Source organism: Galleria mellonella, unplaced genomic scaffold, assembly GCF_026898425.1.
Source record: "Galleria mellonella isolate WM207_F2 unplaced genomic scaffold, CSIRO_AGI_GalMel_v1 utg172, whole genome shotgun sequence".
In the NCBI taxonomy this organism is placed as follows: domain Eukaryota; kingdom Metazoa; phylum Arthropoda; class Insecta; order Lepidoptera; family Pyralidae; genus Galleria; species Galleria mellonella.
Window position 1 is genome coordinate 2,856,260 of NW_026442015.1, and position 17,565 is coordinate 2,873,824.

Consider the following 17,565-nt stretch of genomic DNA (forward strand, 5'->3'; position numbering starts at 1 on the left):
CACGCAGTTTCTTTTAATCTTCCAGTTAATCTAGATACAACTACAATATACTTTAACAGTATTAGCTTTAGCCTATCTCGTATCCATGAGTAAAATTTTAGATGCTCAGTGATCCGTTAGTATTACTGGTACAATGATTTACAAGTCTAGTTACCACTTGTAATCTTTTATTCTTTATTCTTTATTGTACACAAAACATACTGGTAATTACAATTCATTATAAACATAATGTACAAAGGCGAGCTTATCTCTAATAAGAGATTTCTTCCAGCAAAATCTTGTGCTCCCTTCGCCGCTAAAACCAGTAAAATCACGAAATTTACCTTTAGTTTTGATGCGACATTACCAACTTGACAACCGTTGTGATTAATTCCCGGTAAATTCGTCATGATGGGTCAACTAACCTAATTTCATTCTTACCTATTATATATGTATCATATTATATACGAAATGTCACTGGTACCTTGCCAGGGTATTCCGCTAGCAAAGGTTGGGAAAACCATACACCAATGTAGTTTTTAATTACCTGTTTTAATGCCGATTTCAGGGGTACATTCTTTGAGAACGCCGCATTCGATGCAGGTTCTTTGGAAGCGTAAGAGTAGCGCTCCACAGCCCCTGACTTTATATTAATGTTATGCGCTGTATACACTACACCATACCTAAGTACCGTTCACTAAAAAAAAATTGACAAAGTACTATTGTACAACCCCATTGATACCTAGTATTCTACCATGGAGGGAGGGATCGCTAGTAATGGTCAATGGCCATTATTAGCAATATAGGGTACATTGCTAATATTGGGCAGTGTACCATGTTAGGTCAATCTCCATGCTGTTCTCCATGGAAACCATTGTGGTTACATTTCTGGCAAATTCGTCACGATGGGGCAACTGACTTGTCTTGGCAACTGACATCCTTACCGTTTCATCCTTTACTGGTGCACCACTATTATAGTATACCGTTAGCACAGGCGAGAGCACTATCCCATCTTGACCCATTAAAAAAACTACTCTATCATAAATTCCCATTTTGCCTATTGACCATAATTTGTTAATTAAAACAACATTCTATTTCTGATTTCCTTTATTTACGTTATTTTTCTTTTCTTTTTATAAAACTCGATCATTTCTTCTAAACTTGCTGAAAAGAAATAAACATAACATTATTATTTCAATGATTTTCTTGAGACTAAATGCTAGGTAGGATTATTAGTGATTTGTGGTAAGACATTTACAACTGTCAAGTTGAAAAGCCGTGAACGTTACGGATTAATTTAAAGTTTGTTTAAAAGTTAATAAGAGATAATTTAAACGTTGCCTATTTTATGAGAACCATCCTCTAGACTTTAGTATTATTTTTATATCGCATTTCTTAAATTCAGCCTTATTACTGTAATAATAATAGTTACTGCTACCAATCGTGCATAACTGTGTTTCGGTTTGATGGATGAGATATGGCACTGAAATTACAGGAGACGGGGGCATAACAGTTTAGAAATGGCAGCACATAAGGGGTACCATGAGCGTTAATGCATTTTGTGAAGTCAAAGGTGGTATTTTATAACGGATGGTTACCTCTATTTTCCATTTTTAGCTGTATAAAAAATAAACTTACAACAAGTTTCTCTTTTCAAAAGAGGAGTATATACTCTAGATTTGACACCCTGTATTAAACAATCAGTATACGATATCACTCTATCTCTGTCATTTTCATCGATTTCGTCACTGTCCATTTTACAGCCATTTAAAAGTTTAGCATATTCTATTTCTAATTGCTGTATTGAATCTTTTATCATGGTGGTTCTGAAATAAAAAAAAATGTAATTCACAAAATATACTTTTTCTTATATTGTACATTAACTTTTATATAAGAACATCAAAGATTGGTTATTTTGTTATTTCAATATATCGCATAAAAATTATTTAAAATTTTACGGGTACCGGTAAGGGAGGGGGATCAATTTTAGTGTGTGCCACTCGTAAAAACTGAAATGCGTAGGTAGGTAAGTAAGCACATAATGTAATTAGAATACACGATATTGCGAGCCTCATTCTTTGGCTGACACCTCTGAGACATCTATTTTTATTTTTATATCAGCCAGTATCCACCGCTAAACAGAGAGTTCTGTTAGTTGTTGCCACACTTGGTAGGTAGTTTAGCAACCGCAATTAAGCTTTGGTGGTTTTAAAAGAAATGCTGCTGCCCATTCACACAATTCATACACAAGAAAGGAAGGGGTGGTCTACTCTATGTCGGGAGCACACGGCACATTAAGGTATATTCGCTAGGAAATACCATGCATTAAATAAATTGACTATATAGTTACTTCTTTTTCATATTTACTTTGTGTAGTTTTACACAATACAAACTATCTTATTTTTAATGACATCATTGTACTCTAGTCCTAGTCAGTTCTTTAATGGATATTCAACCATACACTAGATTGATCATTTAATGAATTCATATTAAGAACCAAAAAATCATATCACTATTATTTAAAAAAAAAACTTACTTAATATTATTCAACGTCCATTCTGTTTGTAAATGTGATATTACACATCTCAATTCATCCTTGTCATATACCCATTTGTTTGTTTCTTCCAACTCATATGTGCAGTGAAATAAATTTAACGGTACATCCAGCGCCATATTGTATTGGGGTTTCCTGTAAGCATTCGAGTTATTATTTTATTTGTACATGAAACTTTATACGTTATCAGAAAAAAAGTTATACTTACAGACAATTATATTTACTTTGTTAATATCATATTTACTAAATCAACTCTTAAAAATTACAGATGTAACCAACAATTCATAGTATAGATAATGACAGCACTGTTAAACAAACCTGGGATTTTTTTCTATATCCAGCAATTCTGCTATGACTTCAGGTGTCTCATTCCCCTGTCCTACCAAAAGTAACACTCCCATAATACATCTGATTTGGTGCCAGAGGAATGCATTCCCTTCTATGATGAGGCAATACATAGTTGTTGCTGAAGAAATATTTAAATAGTTGTTAGTGGCAAATAATTTCATTACCATTGAATAACATCCAACAACTTCGTCTAAATACAATTTACAATCATTTACTCATTATCTTATTTTAATTTATTAATTAATTCTAAACAAAATATTAAATTATTAAATATAACATTGTATTGGAAATAAGTTTTTGTAAGGGATAACTTTTCTTTTTTTATAGGTCTAGGAGAAAGAGACGTTCTGTAATCTTGGCTTATTTCAAAAGTAAATATAACGCATTAGTTTATTGTTAAATTATTATCTTTATCTACATACGATCATTGCTCTCATCTGCTACAGGAGTAATGTCAGCTCTAAAGATTTCCCGCCGAAACTCCGTAACTCCATTACCGACATCCATTTTACAAAGATGGCGGTAGTCGTTAGAACCGAGTAGGAGCTTGCAAGCGTCCTGCATGGCGGCAATGTTTAGTGATGAGCGAGGAAAGTAATATTTATATTGCCTTTTTTTACAATCAAATCTGAAAATAAAGTACATTAGTCATTGCATCATTTTCTCAAGTATTACGTTGTAACATAATTGTTTTCTTTTTGAATTAAATAAAAAATTATGCAACTAAAATATCCCAAATTGGCAACCCCTTAAATATTTTATGAGGAATCTCTCGACTTAAGAACAAGGCTCTTGACTGTATTGTATGTCATTTTTGTTGTCAGTATTATATAGTATGTCAGTATACTGTCATAACTTGCAGGTAAAAATGGTTACTGTTGGTAACGTTTAGGGATGGCAGAGGTACAGAAAAATGTTATGGTGCTTTACATGGAGTAGGGGGGGGGGGGGAAGGGAACTTAAAAAATTATGGTACGGTATAATACTTAAATGTCCCCAAAGCTACATTACAAGGCCGTATTAAACTGTATGAAATAAAGAGTGTGTCTCTAGTACTGGATGAATAGACAAATATAATGGTCTTAGCGATTGTAAACAAAATTGCTAGTTACTTCACAAATAAAATTAAAATAATTAAGATACACATCTTACTAATATAATAAAACAATATCACTAAGAGATGTCTGTACTTGGAAGATATATACGAAAAATTAATAAGACTATAATTATTAATAACAGTCCTAAAAAGACTAATAAAAGACAAATAATTTTAGAAATTTGTCTGTCTATATGTTTGTTCCCGTAACAGCTACTGTACCAAATTGGAAGCAGTTTTCACAGTGTAGGTTGTAGGTCTAACTTAAAATTAGGTTTTATTTAGAAGTGGTCTACTTCATTGGTTTTTTCATACTTCTACAACTAAGTATATGAAGTGGCAGGCAAAAAATTAATTAATATTAAAATGAGAAGTAGTAGTTAAAAGCTTTTTAAAGATTAGAGATAGTGATAAGGCTTGACAAATTACTTGGTTACTACATAATGCCATCCTGAATATCTCATGATTTTTCCAGTGTATTAGGGTTACCACTTTCCATTATAAGTATTGACAATTTATATTTAAGTGGTATTAAAAATTGTAGGCATTTGCAAGAAAACTATAGATCATTACCTAGCACTAAACTCAGGTTTATCTTCTGGTATTGGCATCCACCTAACTGCCCTGATCTCCTTTGGTAACAATCTGTTTAGGATCTTACAGTATGGCATCTCACTTGAAATGGAACTATCTGTATGCTGCTGCTCAGGTGGATATTTACTTCGAAGAGTTATTGATATTACCTGAAATTATGTAAATTAATATTTTTATTAAAAATTTTCATATACAGTATTATAAATCGAAATATTATAAAAAGAAGAGATATTATTCTTTGTGGATATGGATGAACACAAATATTACACAATAAATACGTAATCAATTTAAAAAATATGCATAGAATACTACAATGTCAGTGAGTAACAGCTGTATATTATTTAAAAAAAAAATTAATAGGGGACGGAATGAACAATATAATACTAGTCCAACCATGATGTTGTAATTGTCTAGTATTATAGTATTATTTTGCTCACCTGTCCAAATGCACTGACACCTTTATCAGTCCGTCCACATCTATGATATTGTGATGTTTCCCGGCTTTGAATCAGACATGATTTTGACAAAGCATTGAAAAGGTGATGTTCTATTGTCTGGTTTGAATCTTCCTGTACAGCTAGTCCTTGATAGTTCCAGCCAAAATAGAGTATGTGAAGTAGGATTCGGCGATAATGACATCTGGCAATTATCCATAAGAAATGTAATTAGAATTATTTTTGTTAATCCTTGCATAAATAAATATGTATTAAAAAAAAATTACATTGGAATTGATACAGTTAACACAAACTGATTAAAGAAGATAAAACACATTTTTTATTTATAGATAAAAATAAATAATTTAATTAACATGAATAATAATTACTTTATTTATTTATTACTTTTGACAAAGTACATTTTTAAGTATTTTCAACATATTTACAAATGAATTTAGAAATATAATTAATACTATCTCATAATTGTTTAAATAGTAGGGAAGTATTTTACAGCAATTAATGACAGAAAATGTGTATGTGTTAAGTGTTAAATTATACAACAGTAAATTATATTTAATTTAAAATATAGAATTTAATTGATTACATACTCATACAGTGGTCTAATAATATTTTCAAAACCCAAATATAAATGAGGAAATTATAAAAAAAAATTCTAAATATAAATAAATAATAATATATATAATAATAATAATAATAATAATATAAGCCTTTATTCAGACATTTTTTTTTTAAAAAACAATGTATTAACAACTTATTATTTAATTGCTGTTGTCTGTTTGCTTATTAGCAAAGGCCTCCTCCAACTGTCTCCAATGGTCTCTATTACTAGCAATTCTTGTCCAAATACCCCCTGCTTCAGCCCTAATGTCATCTACCCATCTTCTGTGTGGTCTTCCTCTTCTCCTTTTTTTGTCTTTCGTGTACCAAAACATTATCTTTTTACTCCATTTATCTCTCCCTCTAATTGTATGCCCTGCCCATTTCCATTTAAGTTTTTTAACTGTGACTGTAACATCTTTAGTTTTTATGTGTTTTTTAATTGTGCTAGTTTTAATTCTGTCTGATAATCTTATCCCCATCATACTTCTTTCCATGGCATTCTGGCAATTTTGTAGTTTTTTAAAGTGGGATTTGGTAAGAGCCCAGGTTTGGCAACCATATGTAAGAACTGGTAAAATACAGGTTTCAAATAGTTTACTTTTTAAGGCTGTGTTTGTCATTTTGCTTTTAAGTATTTCCTTTAGACTCCAAAATCGTTTCCAGGCATTTCCTATACGTTTTTCAATCTCCTTTGTAGTTAAGTCTGTTGGTGAAATTATTTGACCCAAATATACATACTCATCTACATATTCAATTTTTTTGTTGTTGATGCAGATAGTTTCCCCTTTTTTCCCATTTGTCATAATTTTTGTTTTTTCTTTGTTCATAACCAAACCTACTTTTCGGCTTTCTTTATCTAATTCATTAAGCATTACTTGTAGATTGTCTCTTGTTGGGGAAAATAAAATTAAATCGTCGGCGAATCTCAGATGTGACAGGTATTCCCCGTTCATTAATAGTCCATACTCATCCCAATTTAGTTGACGAAAGATCTCTTCTAATACTGCAGTGAAAAGTTTTTTTTTTTTTTTTTTTTTTTACAACACAGGGGGCAAACGAGCATGCGGCTCACCTGATGGTAAGTGACTACCGCCGCCCATGATCACCCACAACACCAGCGGCATTGCAGGTGTGCTGCCGGCCTTTTAAAAAGGAATATACTCTTTTCTTGAAGGTTATGTTGTCGTATCGGTTCGGAAATACTGCTGCTGGAAGTTGATTCCAAAGAATGGTTGTGCGTGGAAGAAAGTGCCTTGAAAAACGCACGGTGGAAGACCGCCACTCGTCCAGATGATTGGGATGAAACTTTAGTTTGTGGCGGGTTGTACGGTGGTGAAAATCAGCAGCAGGTATCAATCCGAACAATTCCTCAGAACACTCCCCATGATAAATTCGGTAGAAGATGCACAGAGACGCAACATCTCTGCGCAGTTTCAATGGGTCAAGTCGGGCAGTAAGGCGTTGACTATCGATAATTCGAGCCGCCCGACTTTGAATGCGGTCTAACGGAAGGAGTTGGTACTGTGGCGCTCCTGCCCACAGGTGAGAACAGTATTCCATATGCGGCCTGACTTGGGCTTTATATAATTTCAGGCGGTGTTCTGGCATGAAATATCGTCTCACCCTATTGAGCACTCCTAACTTTTTGGAAGCTATCTTAGCCTTCTCCTCCAGATGACCGCAAAACTGGACGTCGCAAGATATATCAACGCCCAGAATTCCTAGACTTGACTTTTTATCAAGGGAAGTGCCCTGAAAGTGAGGAGATACGACAAACGGCGTCTTTTTTGCGGTAAACGCGCAGACTTGTGTCTTTTTGGGGTTAAATTGGACAAGATTTTGTTCACCCCAGATCGAAACTTGATGGAGTGAAGTTTCGATTTCAGACACAAGTCTATTCCGGCACTCATCGGTATGTGCCCGCGAGATCTTTGCATGACCGGTATATAATGTATCTCCTGTACTGTCGTCCGCATAGCAATGAATATTACTTATCTGTAACATATCATTGATATGCAGAAGAAACAGAGTCGGAGATAGTACACAGCCTTGCGGGACACCAGCATTCAAAGGTTTTAAATCAGAGCATGCACCGTCGACTACGACCTTAATGCTACGTTCCTTGAGAAAACTGGCGACCCAAATGCACAGTCTCGCAGGCAACCCAAATGAAGGTAGCTTTGAAAGCAGCGCTCTATGCCACACCCGATCAAAGGCCTTCGCAATATCCAGACTAACTGCTAAGGCCTCTCCCTTACTCTCGATTGCCACTGCCCATCGGTGTGTTAAGTAAGCTAAAAGATCACCGGCCGAACGTCCCTGTCGAAAGCCATACTGGCGATCACAGATCAGCCGGTGCTCTTCTAGGTACCGGAGCAGTTGACGGTTAATGATGGATTCCATAACCTTCGAGAATAAGGAAGTGATAGCTATGGGCCTATAGTTAGCTGGATCTGAGCGATCTCCCTTTTTAGGGATCGGATGCACCAGAGCAGTCTTCCAAAACTTTGGGACTATGCCCGATGAGTAGCTAAGCCGAAAAAGACGCGTAAGAACCGGAGCCAACTCTGGTGCGCACGTCCTAAGCACAATTGGAGGAATACCATCAGGCCCACTCGACTTATGGATTTCGAGAGAGAAAAGTGCTCTACGCACTGAGCTATGCGTGAATTTAATGTCAGGCATAGAGCTCCTACAACACGTGATGGTCGGTGGTGGTTTCTCCCCGTCATCCAATGTCGAGTTTGACGCAAAGATGGATCCAAGAAGATCGGCCTTTTCTTTAGCGTTCTGGGCCAACGAGTCATCCTCCCTGCGCAAAGGTGGAAAAGATGACTTACAGAAATTCCCTTGTGCAGCTTTGGCAAGAGACCAGTAGTGCTATTCTCTAAGCAAACAGCCTAGACATCAGCCTTGACGCAGCGATGAAATATTGAAATGGTATTCACTAATTCTTAAGACGCGACACTAGCGCCCAAAGACGAGCTCAAAGACGAGCGGCATAAACGGGAACTACTCAAGGCTGTGCGATTTGACATTTTGCCATAGTATTTGGTATTCACTAACAAAAATCAGCCTCGCCTTCGCCGACAGCCTAGCCTACAGCCTCGATTTCTTATGTCAAACTCAAAAGCTTTGTTTTCTACGCTGTTTGCATAGTATTCATCTAATATATTTATTTGTTTCTTGAATTCTGTGATTATTAATTGTATTGAAATTATCAATTTGTGTTTAAAAACGATTGCTGCCCGTTTATGTGTAATGACCCATTTGTTGAAAGAAGCTAAAATAGAAAATGATTGTAAGAAATGCCGACAATCAACAACTTTATGTGATGTGGATTATATTCATCATTACCGACTTTCTGAAGAATTAATCAATATGTTAGAAAAAGAATTGTCACCATGTATGCCTGTTCCAGAGAGTTGTTAAAGCTAAAGGTTTGTAACTTAAATTTTATTAATTGATGGTATTAGGTACATAAATAAATTTAAAGCAGGAAAAAGAATACTTTGCAGTGATTGTGTGCACTTGTTTATTTTATTGAGACAAGCTTAATTGTGTCAGCAGATGTTTGTGTAGGGAACAACTAGCTAGTTAATAATGGTGTGTAACAAGTATTCTAGTATGCATAATAATACTTCTGGTGTTACAAATATTCATGGATCATGGTAACCGTTTCCCATTAGGTGATCCATAAGCTTAGTGGCCTCTGGTTTTGTATAAAAATAACTATGTCTAATATGTTAGAAAGAAACCAACTTAGTTAAACATGTAGTAAATTATTAATTCATGTCAATTAATTTTTGTTAAATTAGACCACTAAATTTAGCATTCAGGTTGAAACTATTATAAAAAATTGTTTCAAAATCATAGTTTTAAAAAACATGACACACATAAATTCAGGATTGGCTATGTGGCTAATTAAAAATAATTAACATTACTTGTTTTTTTTCAGGTGATTTTGAAACTCATTTAGTAGCATGACACAAACCCTTGGACAGCCACAATAATAGTAGTGTATTGCTGTATTGTTTGTGATATGCTGATAATATGATGCAGTTACATCATCTATACAAAATGAAGAAGCACAAAAGAAAATTTTGTAGTCAAAATAAGCTAGCTATACTTTTTGTACTTATATCTTAAAACTATTTTCAAATACTTTTTTATTGTTACATTTTTGTCTACCTGTGAATTAAAATTAATATTATATTATGTTGTAAATGTATATTTTAATTTAAAATTATTATAATTAATTCATATTATAACTAGTATGGAGTAAGAAATTAAAAAAAATATTCATTAAAAATTATTTATTTGAAATTGAAACAAGTTTATAATTATAAAATTTTATTGTAATTGTGTTTTTATTTGAAAATTATATAAGATGAAACTTATATTTCAAAATTACTAATGACTATTAAATGACATAATTTAATCTTATATTTTCAATAATGAACTTGATTTAACTAATAATTCCAATAACTCTTGTTATGTTTGGCAGTGTATATTTTTAGAAATGTATTATTGTAAAATCTATTAGTATTTTAAAAACCAAAATTGAGGTTTCTCCCCTTCTTCACAATGGATGGTAGAATCATAAAGAATTACCATTTATAATATTTTAAATTTAATTGAATAAAAATTATTTGAAATTTTTTTAAAAAATTTTTAATTAAATCGTACAATGGCTGACTTTAATTTAGTCATATCTCATTCATTAGCTATAAGATATGAACTAGTGTTGTCTGATTCTCTATCAAAATTTGTTCTGTCTCTACTCGGTGCTCTTCAGTGGCAACAAATCTTTGTGAGACTACTCTCTTTCTAGTTGAGGCTGCTATTGTGAAGGAGATAAGTGTCATCGGGATACTGTCAGTCAAATGACGGCGTGGACCTAAAAATAACAATAAGACCAATTAGACACATAATTCTAAAATTATAAATTAGTTATTTATTTAAGATACTCCACAAAAATATAATTAATCCTTTTTTCTGTTCGTGTATGTCCTGTCACAAGCCATGTCTGATTCTTTATATAATCCATCAGCATCTCCGACTACTTTGCGAAGGGACCTCATTTCATGGCATGTTACGAGATATGCATTTATTTTAGTTACTAAAAATATAACCTTAAAAACAGTACAAGTAAATAAAAAGCACATTTTACTTACGTATTTGATAGATACATCCAAACTTATAAAACGTTGGTAAAGTTACGTTAATTTTATTAATTATTTTTAAAAGAGAATAAACAAATACAAAAAGTGCGCCTCTGGAATGTTAAGTACAAGGAATATAATACTCTCTACGTACCTACGTATAAGTGTTATTTGTTTATTTTACGGCAATGGAAGCAAGGGTATTCAAACAAATCTTAACTTTAAAAAACAAAATCAAATGTTTGATGTATAAATTTATGTTTATTTTATATAATATTTATTTAAATAACATTCTAAACTGAATAAAACATTCCATTTGTCAATAAAATATTATATTTCTACAGTTATCGGTTTCATTTTACGGTTTTTGTTGCAAGCCCTATCTCGTCCGTGCGCACAGCCTCGAGTTATCACAGCCTACAGTTCGTCGATGAGGTTTGACACGTTAGTGAATACCAATTACCGCAGCGCTGTAGCCACGGTCGTTCGCAAGGCTGATCAGCCTAGAGCTCGTCGGCGGGCGCAGCGTTGCGGTAGATTTTTAGTGAATAGCATTGCAGAAAGCTCGAGTCCCAGAGGGCAAACTAGCCAGTCTCTTGCCAATTCTACTAATATGCTCTGACTTCGCTGTGGCTATAACTCTTTTGAAAGACCTAGAGGCAGAGTTATACTTCTTTTTAAGAGCACTGGTGTTAGGATCTCGCGACGCCACACCTTTAGCCCAGGTTAGGAAGCACTCCTGTTTCAGACGAGATGCTGTTCTACAGGAGGCTCCATACCAGGGCTGGGATTTCCCGCCGACGGGCACCACAGAGTTAGGAATAAATAATTCCATTCCCTGAAGCACCACATCAGCAATGGAATCGGCAATGGCGTCGGGATCATCCAGTGTGAAGCAAACCTGCCTCCATGGGTAAGATGCGAAAAAAATCCGCATCTCATCCCAATCTGCCGACCTGTAGTGCCAAATGCGACGTCTACCCGTAGAACGAGGTGGAGTCGGACTCGTAAGAGGCACTTCGCTCCGCACCAAACAGTGATCCGACGATCCAAGCGGGGCTTCGACGGAGATCACATAGTTGTCTGGGTGGGTGGTCAGCAGAAGGTCCAGCAGTGAAGGTGAATGGTCCAACACATCAGGGATTCGCGTAGGCGAGGAAACAAGCTGTGTCAGACCATAAGCCAAAGCAAAGTCATGAACAGATCTTCCCGCATAGTCGGTTGTACGCGAACCAAGCCATTCGGCATGGTGGGCATTAAAGTCGCCAACAATCACGACTTCAGCGGAAGGAATCTGCTCAAGCAGGGAATCTGTAGCCATTTGGACGTGCTCGATTAGTTGGTCGGTTTCAGTGTTACCGCTGTGGGACCTGTATAGGCACGCATAGATGCGGGGATGGTCATTGTAATCTACGCGCAGCCATAGAATGGACAGGTCCGTACCTTCAAGAGTCCCAAGGCGTCGACAGCAGATATCCTCTCTGACATACGCACATACACCGGCACGCGAAACAAAACAATGTTCAAGCTTATACCCCGGGTAGGTCAGGTATGATGTTTCGTTAGGAGGGGATATCTGTGTCTCCGTGAGGAAGAGCAATGCCGGCCGCGCCGTTTCTAGGTGGTGGTGGACAGCGTTCAGGTTTGAATGAATTCCCCTAATATTACAGAGGCTCACATTGAGCAAAGGGGATGCCGCAGAAGTCTTGCTCTGTTTGCCCTTGGTCCCATAGAGCGGAATTTTGCCCCCCCCAGAATACGCAGGGCAGCCCGAGCGTGGTTGCTCGAGGGAGGATTCTCCAGCAACATGGCTGCTGGTACCTCCCTGGGGTACGTTAATTTTTTTAAATTCCACTGCCATGGTATTGAAAGATGGGGGGACGGAGTTGGGGGAGGATTTTAGGATAAGGAAGGGGATGGGTATAGGATGGGCCTCCGGACTCCCTCACTCACCATACGGAATGTGGTCAGAAGTTTAGGTGATATGGGGTCACCCTGCCTTACTCCCCTTTCTATTTTGAATTCCTTTCCTTCTTTTTCTAGCTTTACTTTTGCTTTACTGTTTCCATATATGTTCTTCAATATTCTGATGTATTTAATATCAATACCCTGATTTTTAAGTGCATACCAAATTGCCTCATGTTCGAGGGTGTCGAAAGCCTTACTATAGTCTACAAAGCAGCAGTAAAAGGTGATATTGTATTCTTTACTTTGTTCGAAAAGTTGCTTGACAACATGGATATGGTCTAAAGTTGAATACCCACTCCTGAAACCTGCTTGCTCCCTTGGTTGGTTATCGTCTAATAGTTTGGTTATGCGGTTTAAAATAACTTTAATAAAGATTTTATATATGTTCGACATAAGGCTTATGGGTCTATAATTATTCATGTTACTTTTGTCCCCTTTCTTGTGCAACAATATAATGGTGGATATAGTCCATTGTGTTGGTATTGACTCACTTCTTAATATGTCGTTAAACATATGTGTAAATATTGGTGTAAGAGTATCTTTATTGTTAATAAGAAATTCATTACTGATATTGTCAGGACCTGGAGCTTTATCCTTCTTTAGAGATTTCATAACTGTTTCGACTTCTATGAGCAAGATCTCTGGAACATCCTTTTGCTTTGTCAAGTCTTTTTGCATATTAGAGCTCTTAGTAGAATATAAGTTTTGAAAAAAATTTGTAGCTATTGTAAGTATATCTGATCTTTTGGTTGCGGATTTACAGTTATCACCTTCTATATTTGGTATCCAATCCCTTTTTTCTAACAATTGTTTTGTGGCTCTTTTTGTGCCCCCAGTCTTCTGAATGCATTCCTCCATTGTCTTTAATCTGTGATTTTGTCGGTCTTTCCTCATATTTAACTTAATTTTTTTACTAATCTCAGTTATGTCATTTCTGACTTTTTTTGTTTTATTAGTTGTAGTTAGTAATTTAGCTCTAGTTTGTATCATTTCTCTTGTTTTAGCTGTTAGCCATTTTATTTTAAGGATTTTATCATTTTTTCGATTTACAATACTTTTGTTCAGGATTTCTTGTAGTTTATCGTATCTGTCCTGAGTATTTAATTGTTTTGTGTTTTCTATAAAATCTATTAACCTATTGTTTAAGTCTTTTGTATTCACTGATTCTACTTGATTTGATTGTTTAATTTTAAAGGGTCTGTTATCTTTCTTAATTTTTAGGTTTAATTTTGCTCTTACCATTCTGTGATTACTATTAAAGTTAAGAGTTTTTATGGTCCTACAGTCCTCAAAGTCTTTACTCCTATTGGTTAGTATATAATCGATCTCGTTTTTATAGCGACCATCAGGGGATATCCATGTCCACCTATTATTTACTCTGTTTTTGTACAGACTGTTAAGTATTTTTAAGTTGTTCTCATATGCCAGTTCAATTAGTTTTTCGCCGTTTCTAGTTCGTTTTCCTGAACAATAAGGACCCAATATCAGTTCTTCCCCACCTTTTCTATTTCCGATTCTGGCATTAAAATCTCCCATCACGATTAAATTTTTATATGTATATTTGTGTATTGCATTTGAAAGCAAGAAGTAGAAGGAGTCTATTTCTGTACTGTTGTATTGCTCTGTTGGCGAGTAAACTTGTATAATTGACCACTTCATATTGGTGTGTGGTAAAGTTAAATTTAGTATTGCAATACGTTCTGATATACCAATGAATTCATCTATATATCCCTTTAGTTCTTTACTTATCAAAAATCCTACTCCATATTGTCCTGGTGTGTCTCCATTATGATAAAATACAAACTGTTTGTGATCCTCTATACTTTCGCCCAATCGTCTAACTTCACTCATTCCTACTATTGTCCAGTTTATTTTTTCCAATGCTAACATCAATTCCGCTAAGCTTTCGTTGGTGCGTAATGAGAGGGTATTATATGTTGCAATGTATATGGTTATATTATCGTTTTTCGGATTTTTTTTGTTGTGTAATGGTGTTTTAGGTGGAATACTTGGAGGGTAGTAGTCGTCTTCCCCCACGGTGACTAGCCGGCTTGGGGTGCGGTTTTCAGATGTTTGTTTATATTTAGTTCTAGATTTTTCCTTGTTTTGGTTCCAGGTTGACATTTCTAGTTTTTTGGGGTTTCTGACACTGAAGCTGATCTTCCTCTTATGTAATTAAATAAATTGTTTGGTTTCATTATTTCCTTTAAACTTGAAGCAATTAACTTTTCTGGTGAAGCAGCTTTTGCGTTTAACTTCTTTTGTACTTGTGCAATAGGAGACCCAGTCTTCTCACGTTTTCTTTTCTCTCTATTCGTATCATTTGGTTTCTTTACTATTAATTTATCTCCCCTTATATATGCTATATTGCCTTTTTTCCTCTCTTCTATCATTTTGGGTTGTAACTGTTTTCGTACCTCTAGCACTTCCTTAGTATAATCTTCTTTAATGTAAATGCTTGAGGGAAGACTAGATTTATTTTTCAATATTAGATGTTTTTTCCATACAGTGGTAAGCGAAATTACAAGGGGTCGATTTTTAGTAGATGGCGCTCCAATCCTATAAATGTTACTTATTTCTTGGCTATCTAAGGGAATACCCGATTCTTCTATAATTTCTTTTACACAATCAACAAGTTCACCCTTACTTTTTCCTTTTTCTTGGACTCCAAAAATGACCAAATTATTCATTCGTTTTTCTTTTTCCATAGTTTTAAGTTTTTGTTCCAAATATGTTACTTTAGTTTTCAAATGCTTATTTTCCTCAATTAGCGTATTTATTTTTTCATCTAATGCCACCATAACGCTTTTTGTAACTTCTGTAGTAATTGTATAAGTTTGTTGAATTAATTTTTCATCAAGTTTTGTTAGTAATAACTCCAAAACGTTTTGGTCCATTTTTGAGCTTTTTTGGTAATTTAGGGTAACTTAAGTTGGATTATGGTCACACAATAGGCAATTTTTTGATTTTTTTTTTTTGTTAGCAACACTGCAGTACAATTATTAATTGTCACAAGTTACCTATCGTTTGATGTATGCTTTTCTCAATAATTTGTGGGTAGGTAGTACTCACTTGATTTGACGCTTGATTTTCACTTCAAAGGTTATGAGGACAAATAAATAATTGAAGTTTTTTCGCATAAGTATTGGTACTTGCAGTTTGATCACTTCTTGGTTGTAATTGCTGGTGATTATTGTGTTGAGTGTTTATAGAATCACAGTTGTTTGCTGACAATTTACACTGATTTTATAAATGTTTTGCGGAGCTCACTAATGTACGTGTTTATCGATTAATAACCGGAATCGGAACATTAACAACAACAAGTACATTTTTAAGTATTTTCAACATATTTACAAATGAATTTAGAAATATAATTAATACTATCTCATAATTGTTTAAATAGTAGGGAAGTATTTTACAGCAATTAATGACAGAAAATGTGTATGTGTTAAGTGTTAAATTATACAACAGTAAATTATATTTAATTTAAAATATAGAATTTAATTGATTACATACTCATACAGTGGTCTAATAATATTTTCAAAACCCAAATATAAATGAGGAAATTATAAAAAAAAATTCTAAATATAAATAAATAATAATAGTATAAATAATAATAAGGTGTTTCTAGATAAAAATCATGATAGACCAAAAATAAGACCGACTTACTTGGTGAAATCAAAAGGCTTTTTCTTCAAATTTACCTCACTTTCAGATTGATCACTCAAATTTTTAGCTATTATATTCTTTAATTGTAAATTGTGTGCCTCCAATTGTATCAGTCTTTCAACTAATTCCTGTAAAATTCATGAAATATACAGTACATAAAAGCAAACGAGAGGTTACAATAACTGTTTAAAATAAATTATTACTGTTTTATCCAGGTTTAAAAGCTCTTCTCTGGTAACATTTTTTTTCTTTGGTTTTGGAGGAAGTTTTTCCATTTTTTTATGATATATTCTATATATGTACTATTTTAATTTATGTAATATTTTAATTAACTATGTTATTTTAAAAATAAAAAAAACAATATGAAACTGAAATATTGTGCTCATTCCAAACAGTATGTCAATGTCATAATGATTGACATTATAAATGTCAATGTAAGAACAAGAACAAAACAAGGAATAGCAAACTCTTTGTCTAAGGTCTGCCGTCGTAATTCTTAGAGGCAATCTTGGACAATACATAGCCAGAAGCCAAATCAATGAAAAAAACCAGTTAAGTGCGAGTCGGACTCGCGCAACGAGGGTTTCGTACAAAATTATCAAATAATTTTTTTTATATTAAATAACTACACATTGGCTTCTTGCCAAATTTTATGATTCTAGGTCAATGGGAAGTATCCTATAGGTTTTGATTCACTTAGCGAAAGTTAAAATATGCGATATAAATAAAACATAAACGGCTATATCTTTTGATTGCGTCAATTTAGAAACTTGAATTTTTAACCACTTTAAGAGATTGTAGACCTTAGTATATGATATTTTTTTTCAATTTGATACCTCTACGCGTTCTTAAGAAAAAGGATATTGATAGACGGATGGACAGGCAACAAAGTGATCCTTTAAGGGTTCCGTTTTTCCTATAGAGATACGGAACCCTAAAAATTATTACCTAATTCAGCCATGTGTACCTTCAAAACCTTGGTTTTCTAAATTACATTTTAGTAAAACTGTCTCCACTATATACTTAGTATAAAATACTAATCCTAAAATACTAATACTAATAAAGAAAGGGATTGTTAGTAGACTACATCCTATTGCTAGCAAGGTATATTACCCTGTCAGGTCAACTTCCACGTGG

At 34.3% G+C, this 17,565-nt stretch overlaps 1 protein-coding gene across 1 annotated transcript; it reads right to left on the reverse strand.

Moving 5' to 3' along the window:
- Window positions 1-1,021: 1,021 nt before the first annotated feature.
- On the reverse strand, window positions 1,022-16,806 carry LOC113514367 (tRNA pseudouridine(38/39) synthase). The gene is made up of 9 exons (XM_026898445.3): window positions 16,632-16,806; window positions 16,429-16,556; window positions 5,009-5,210; window positions 4,551-4,720; window positions 3,304-3,509; window positions 2,852-2,999; window positions 2,516-2,668; window positions 1,618-1,805; window positions 1,022-1,143 (listed from the first exon to the last, which is right to left on the reverse strand). The coding sequence occupies exons 1-9, from the start codon at window positions 16,701-16,703 to the stop codon at window positions 1,091-1,093; spliced, it is 1,320 nt and encodes a 439-aa protein (XP_026754246.1). The 5' UTR covers window positions 16,704-16,806; the 3' UTR covers window positions 1,022-1,090.
- Between the last annotated feature and the right edge of the window lie 759 nt (window positions 16,807-17,565).

Excerpts from the sequence above, each read along its gene's own strand:
- LOC113514367 (XM_026898445.3), bottom strand. The coding sequence starts at position 16,703 with ATGGAAAAACTTCCTCCAAAACCAAAGAAAAAAAATGTTACCAGAGAA. Across the intron at positions 5,211-16,428 it reads AAGCCTTTTGATTTCACCAA|ATGTCATTATCGCCGAATCC; the intron begins GTAAGTCGGTCT and ends GATAATTGCCAG. Across the intron at positions 1,806-2,515 it reads TGGACGTTGAATAATATTAA|AACCACCATGATAAAAGATT; the intron begins GTAAGTTTTTTT and ends TTTTTATTTCAG.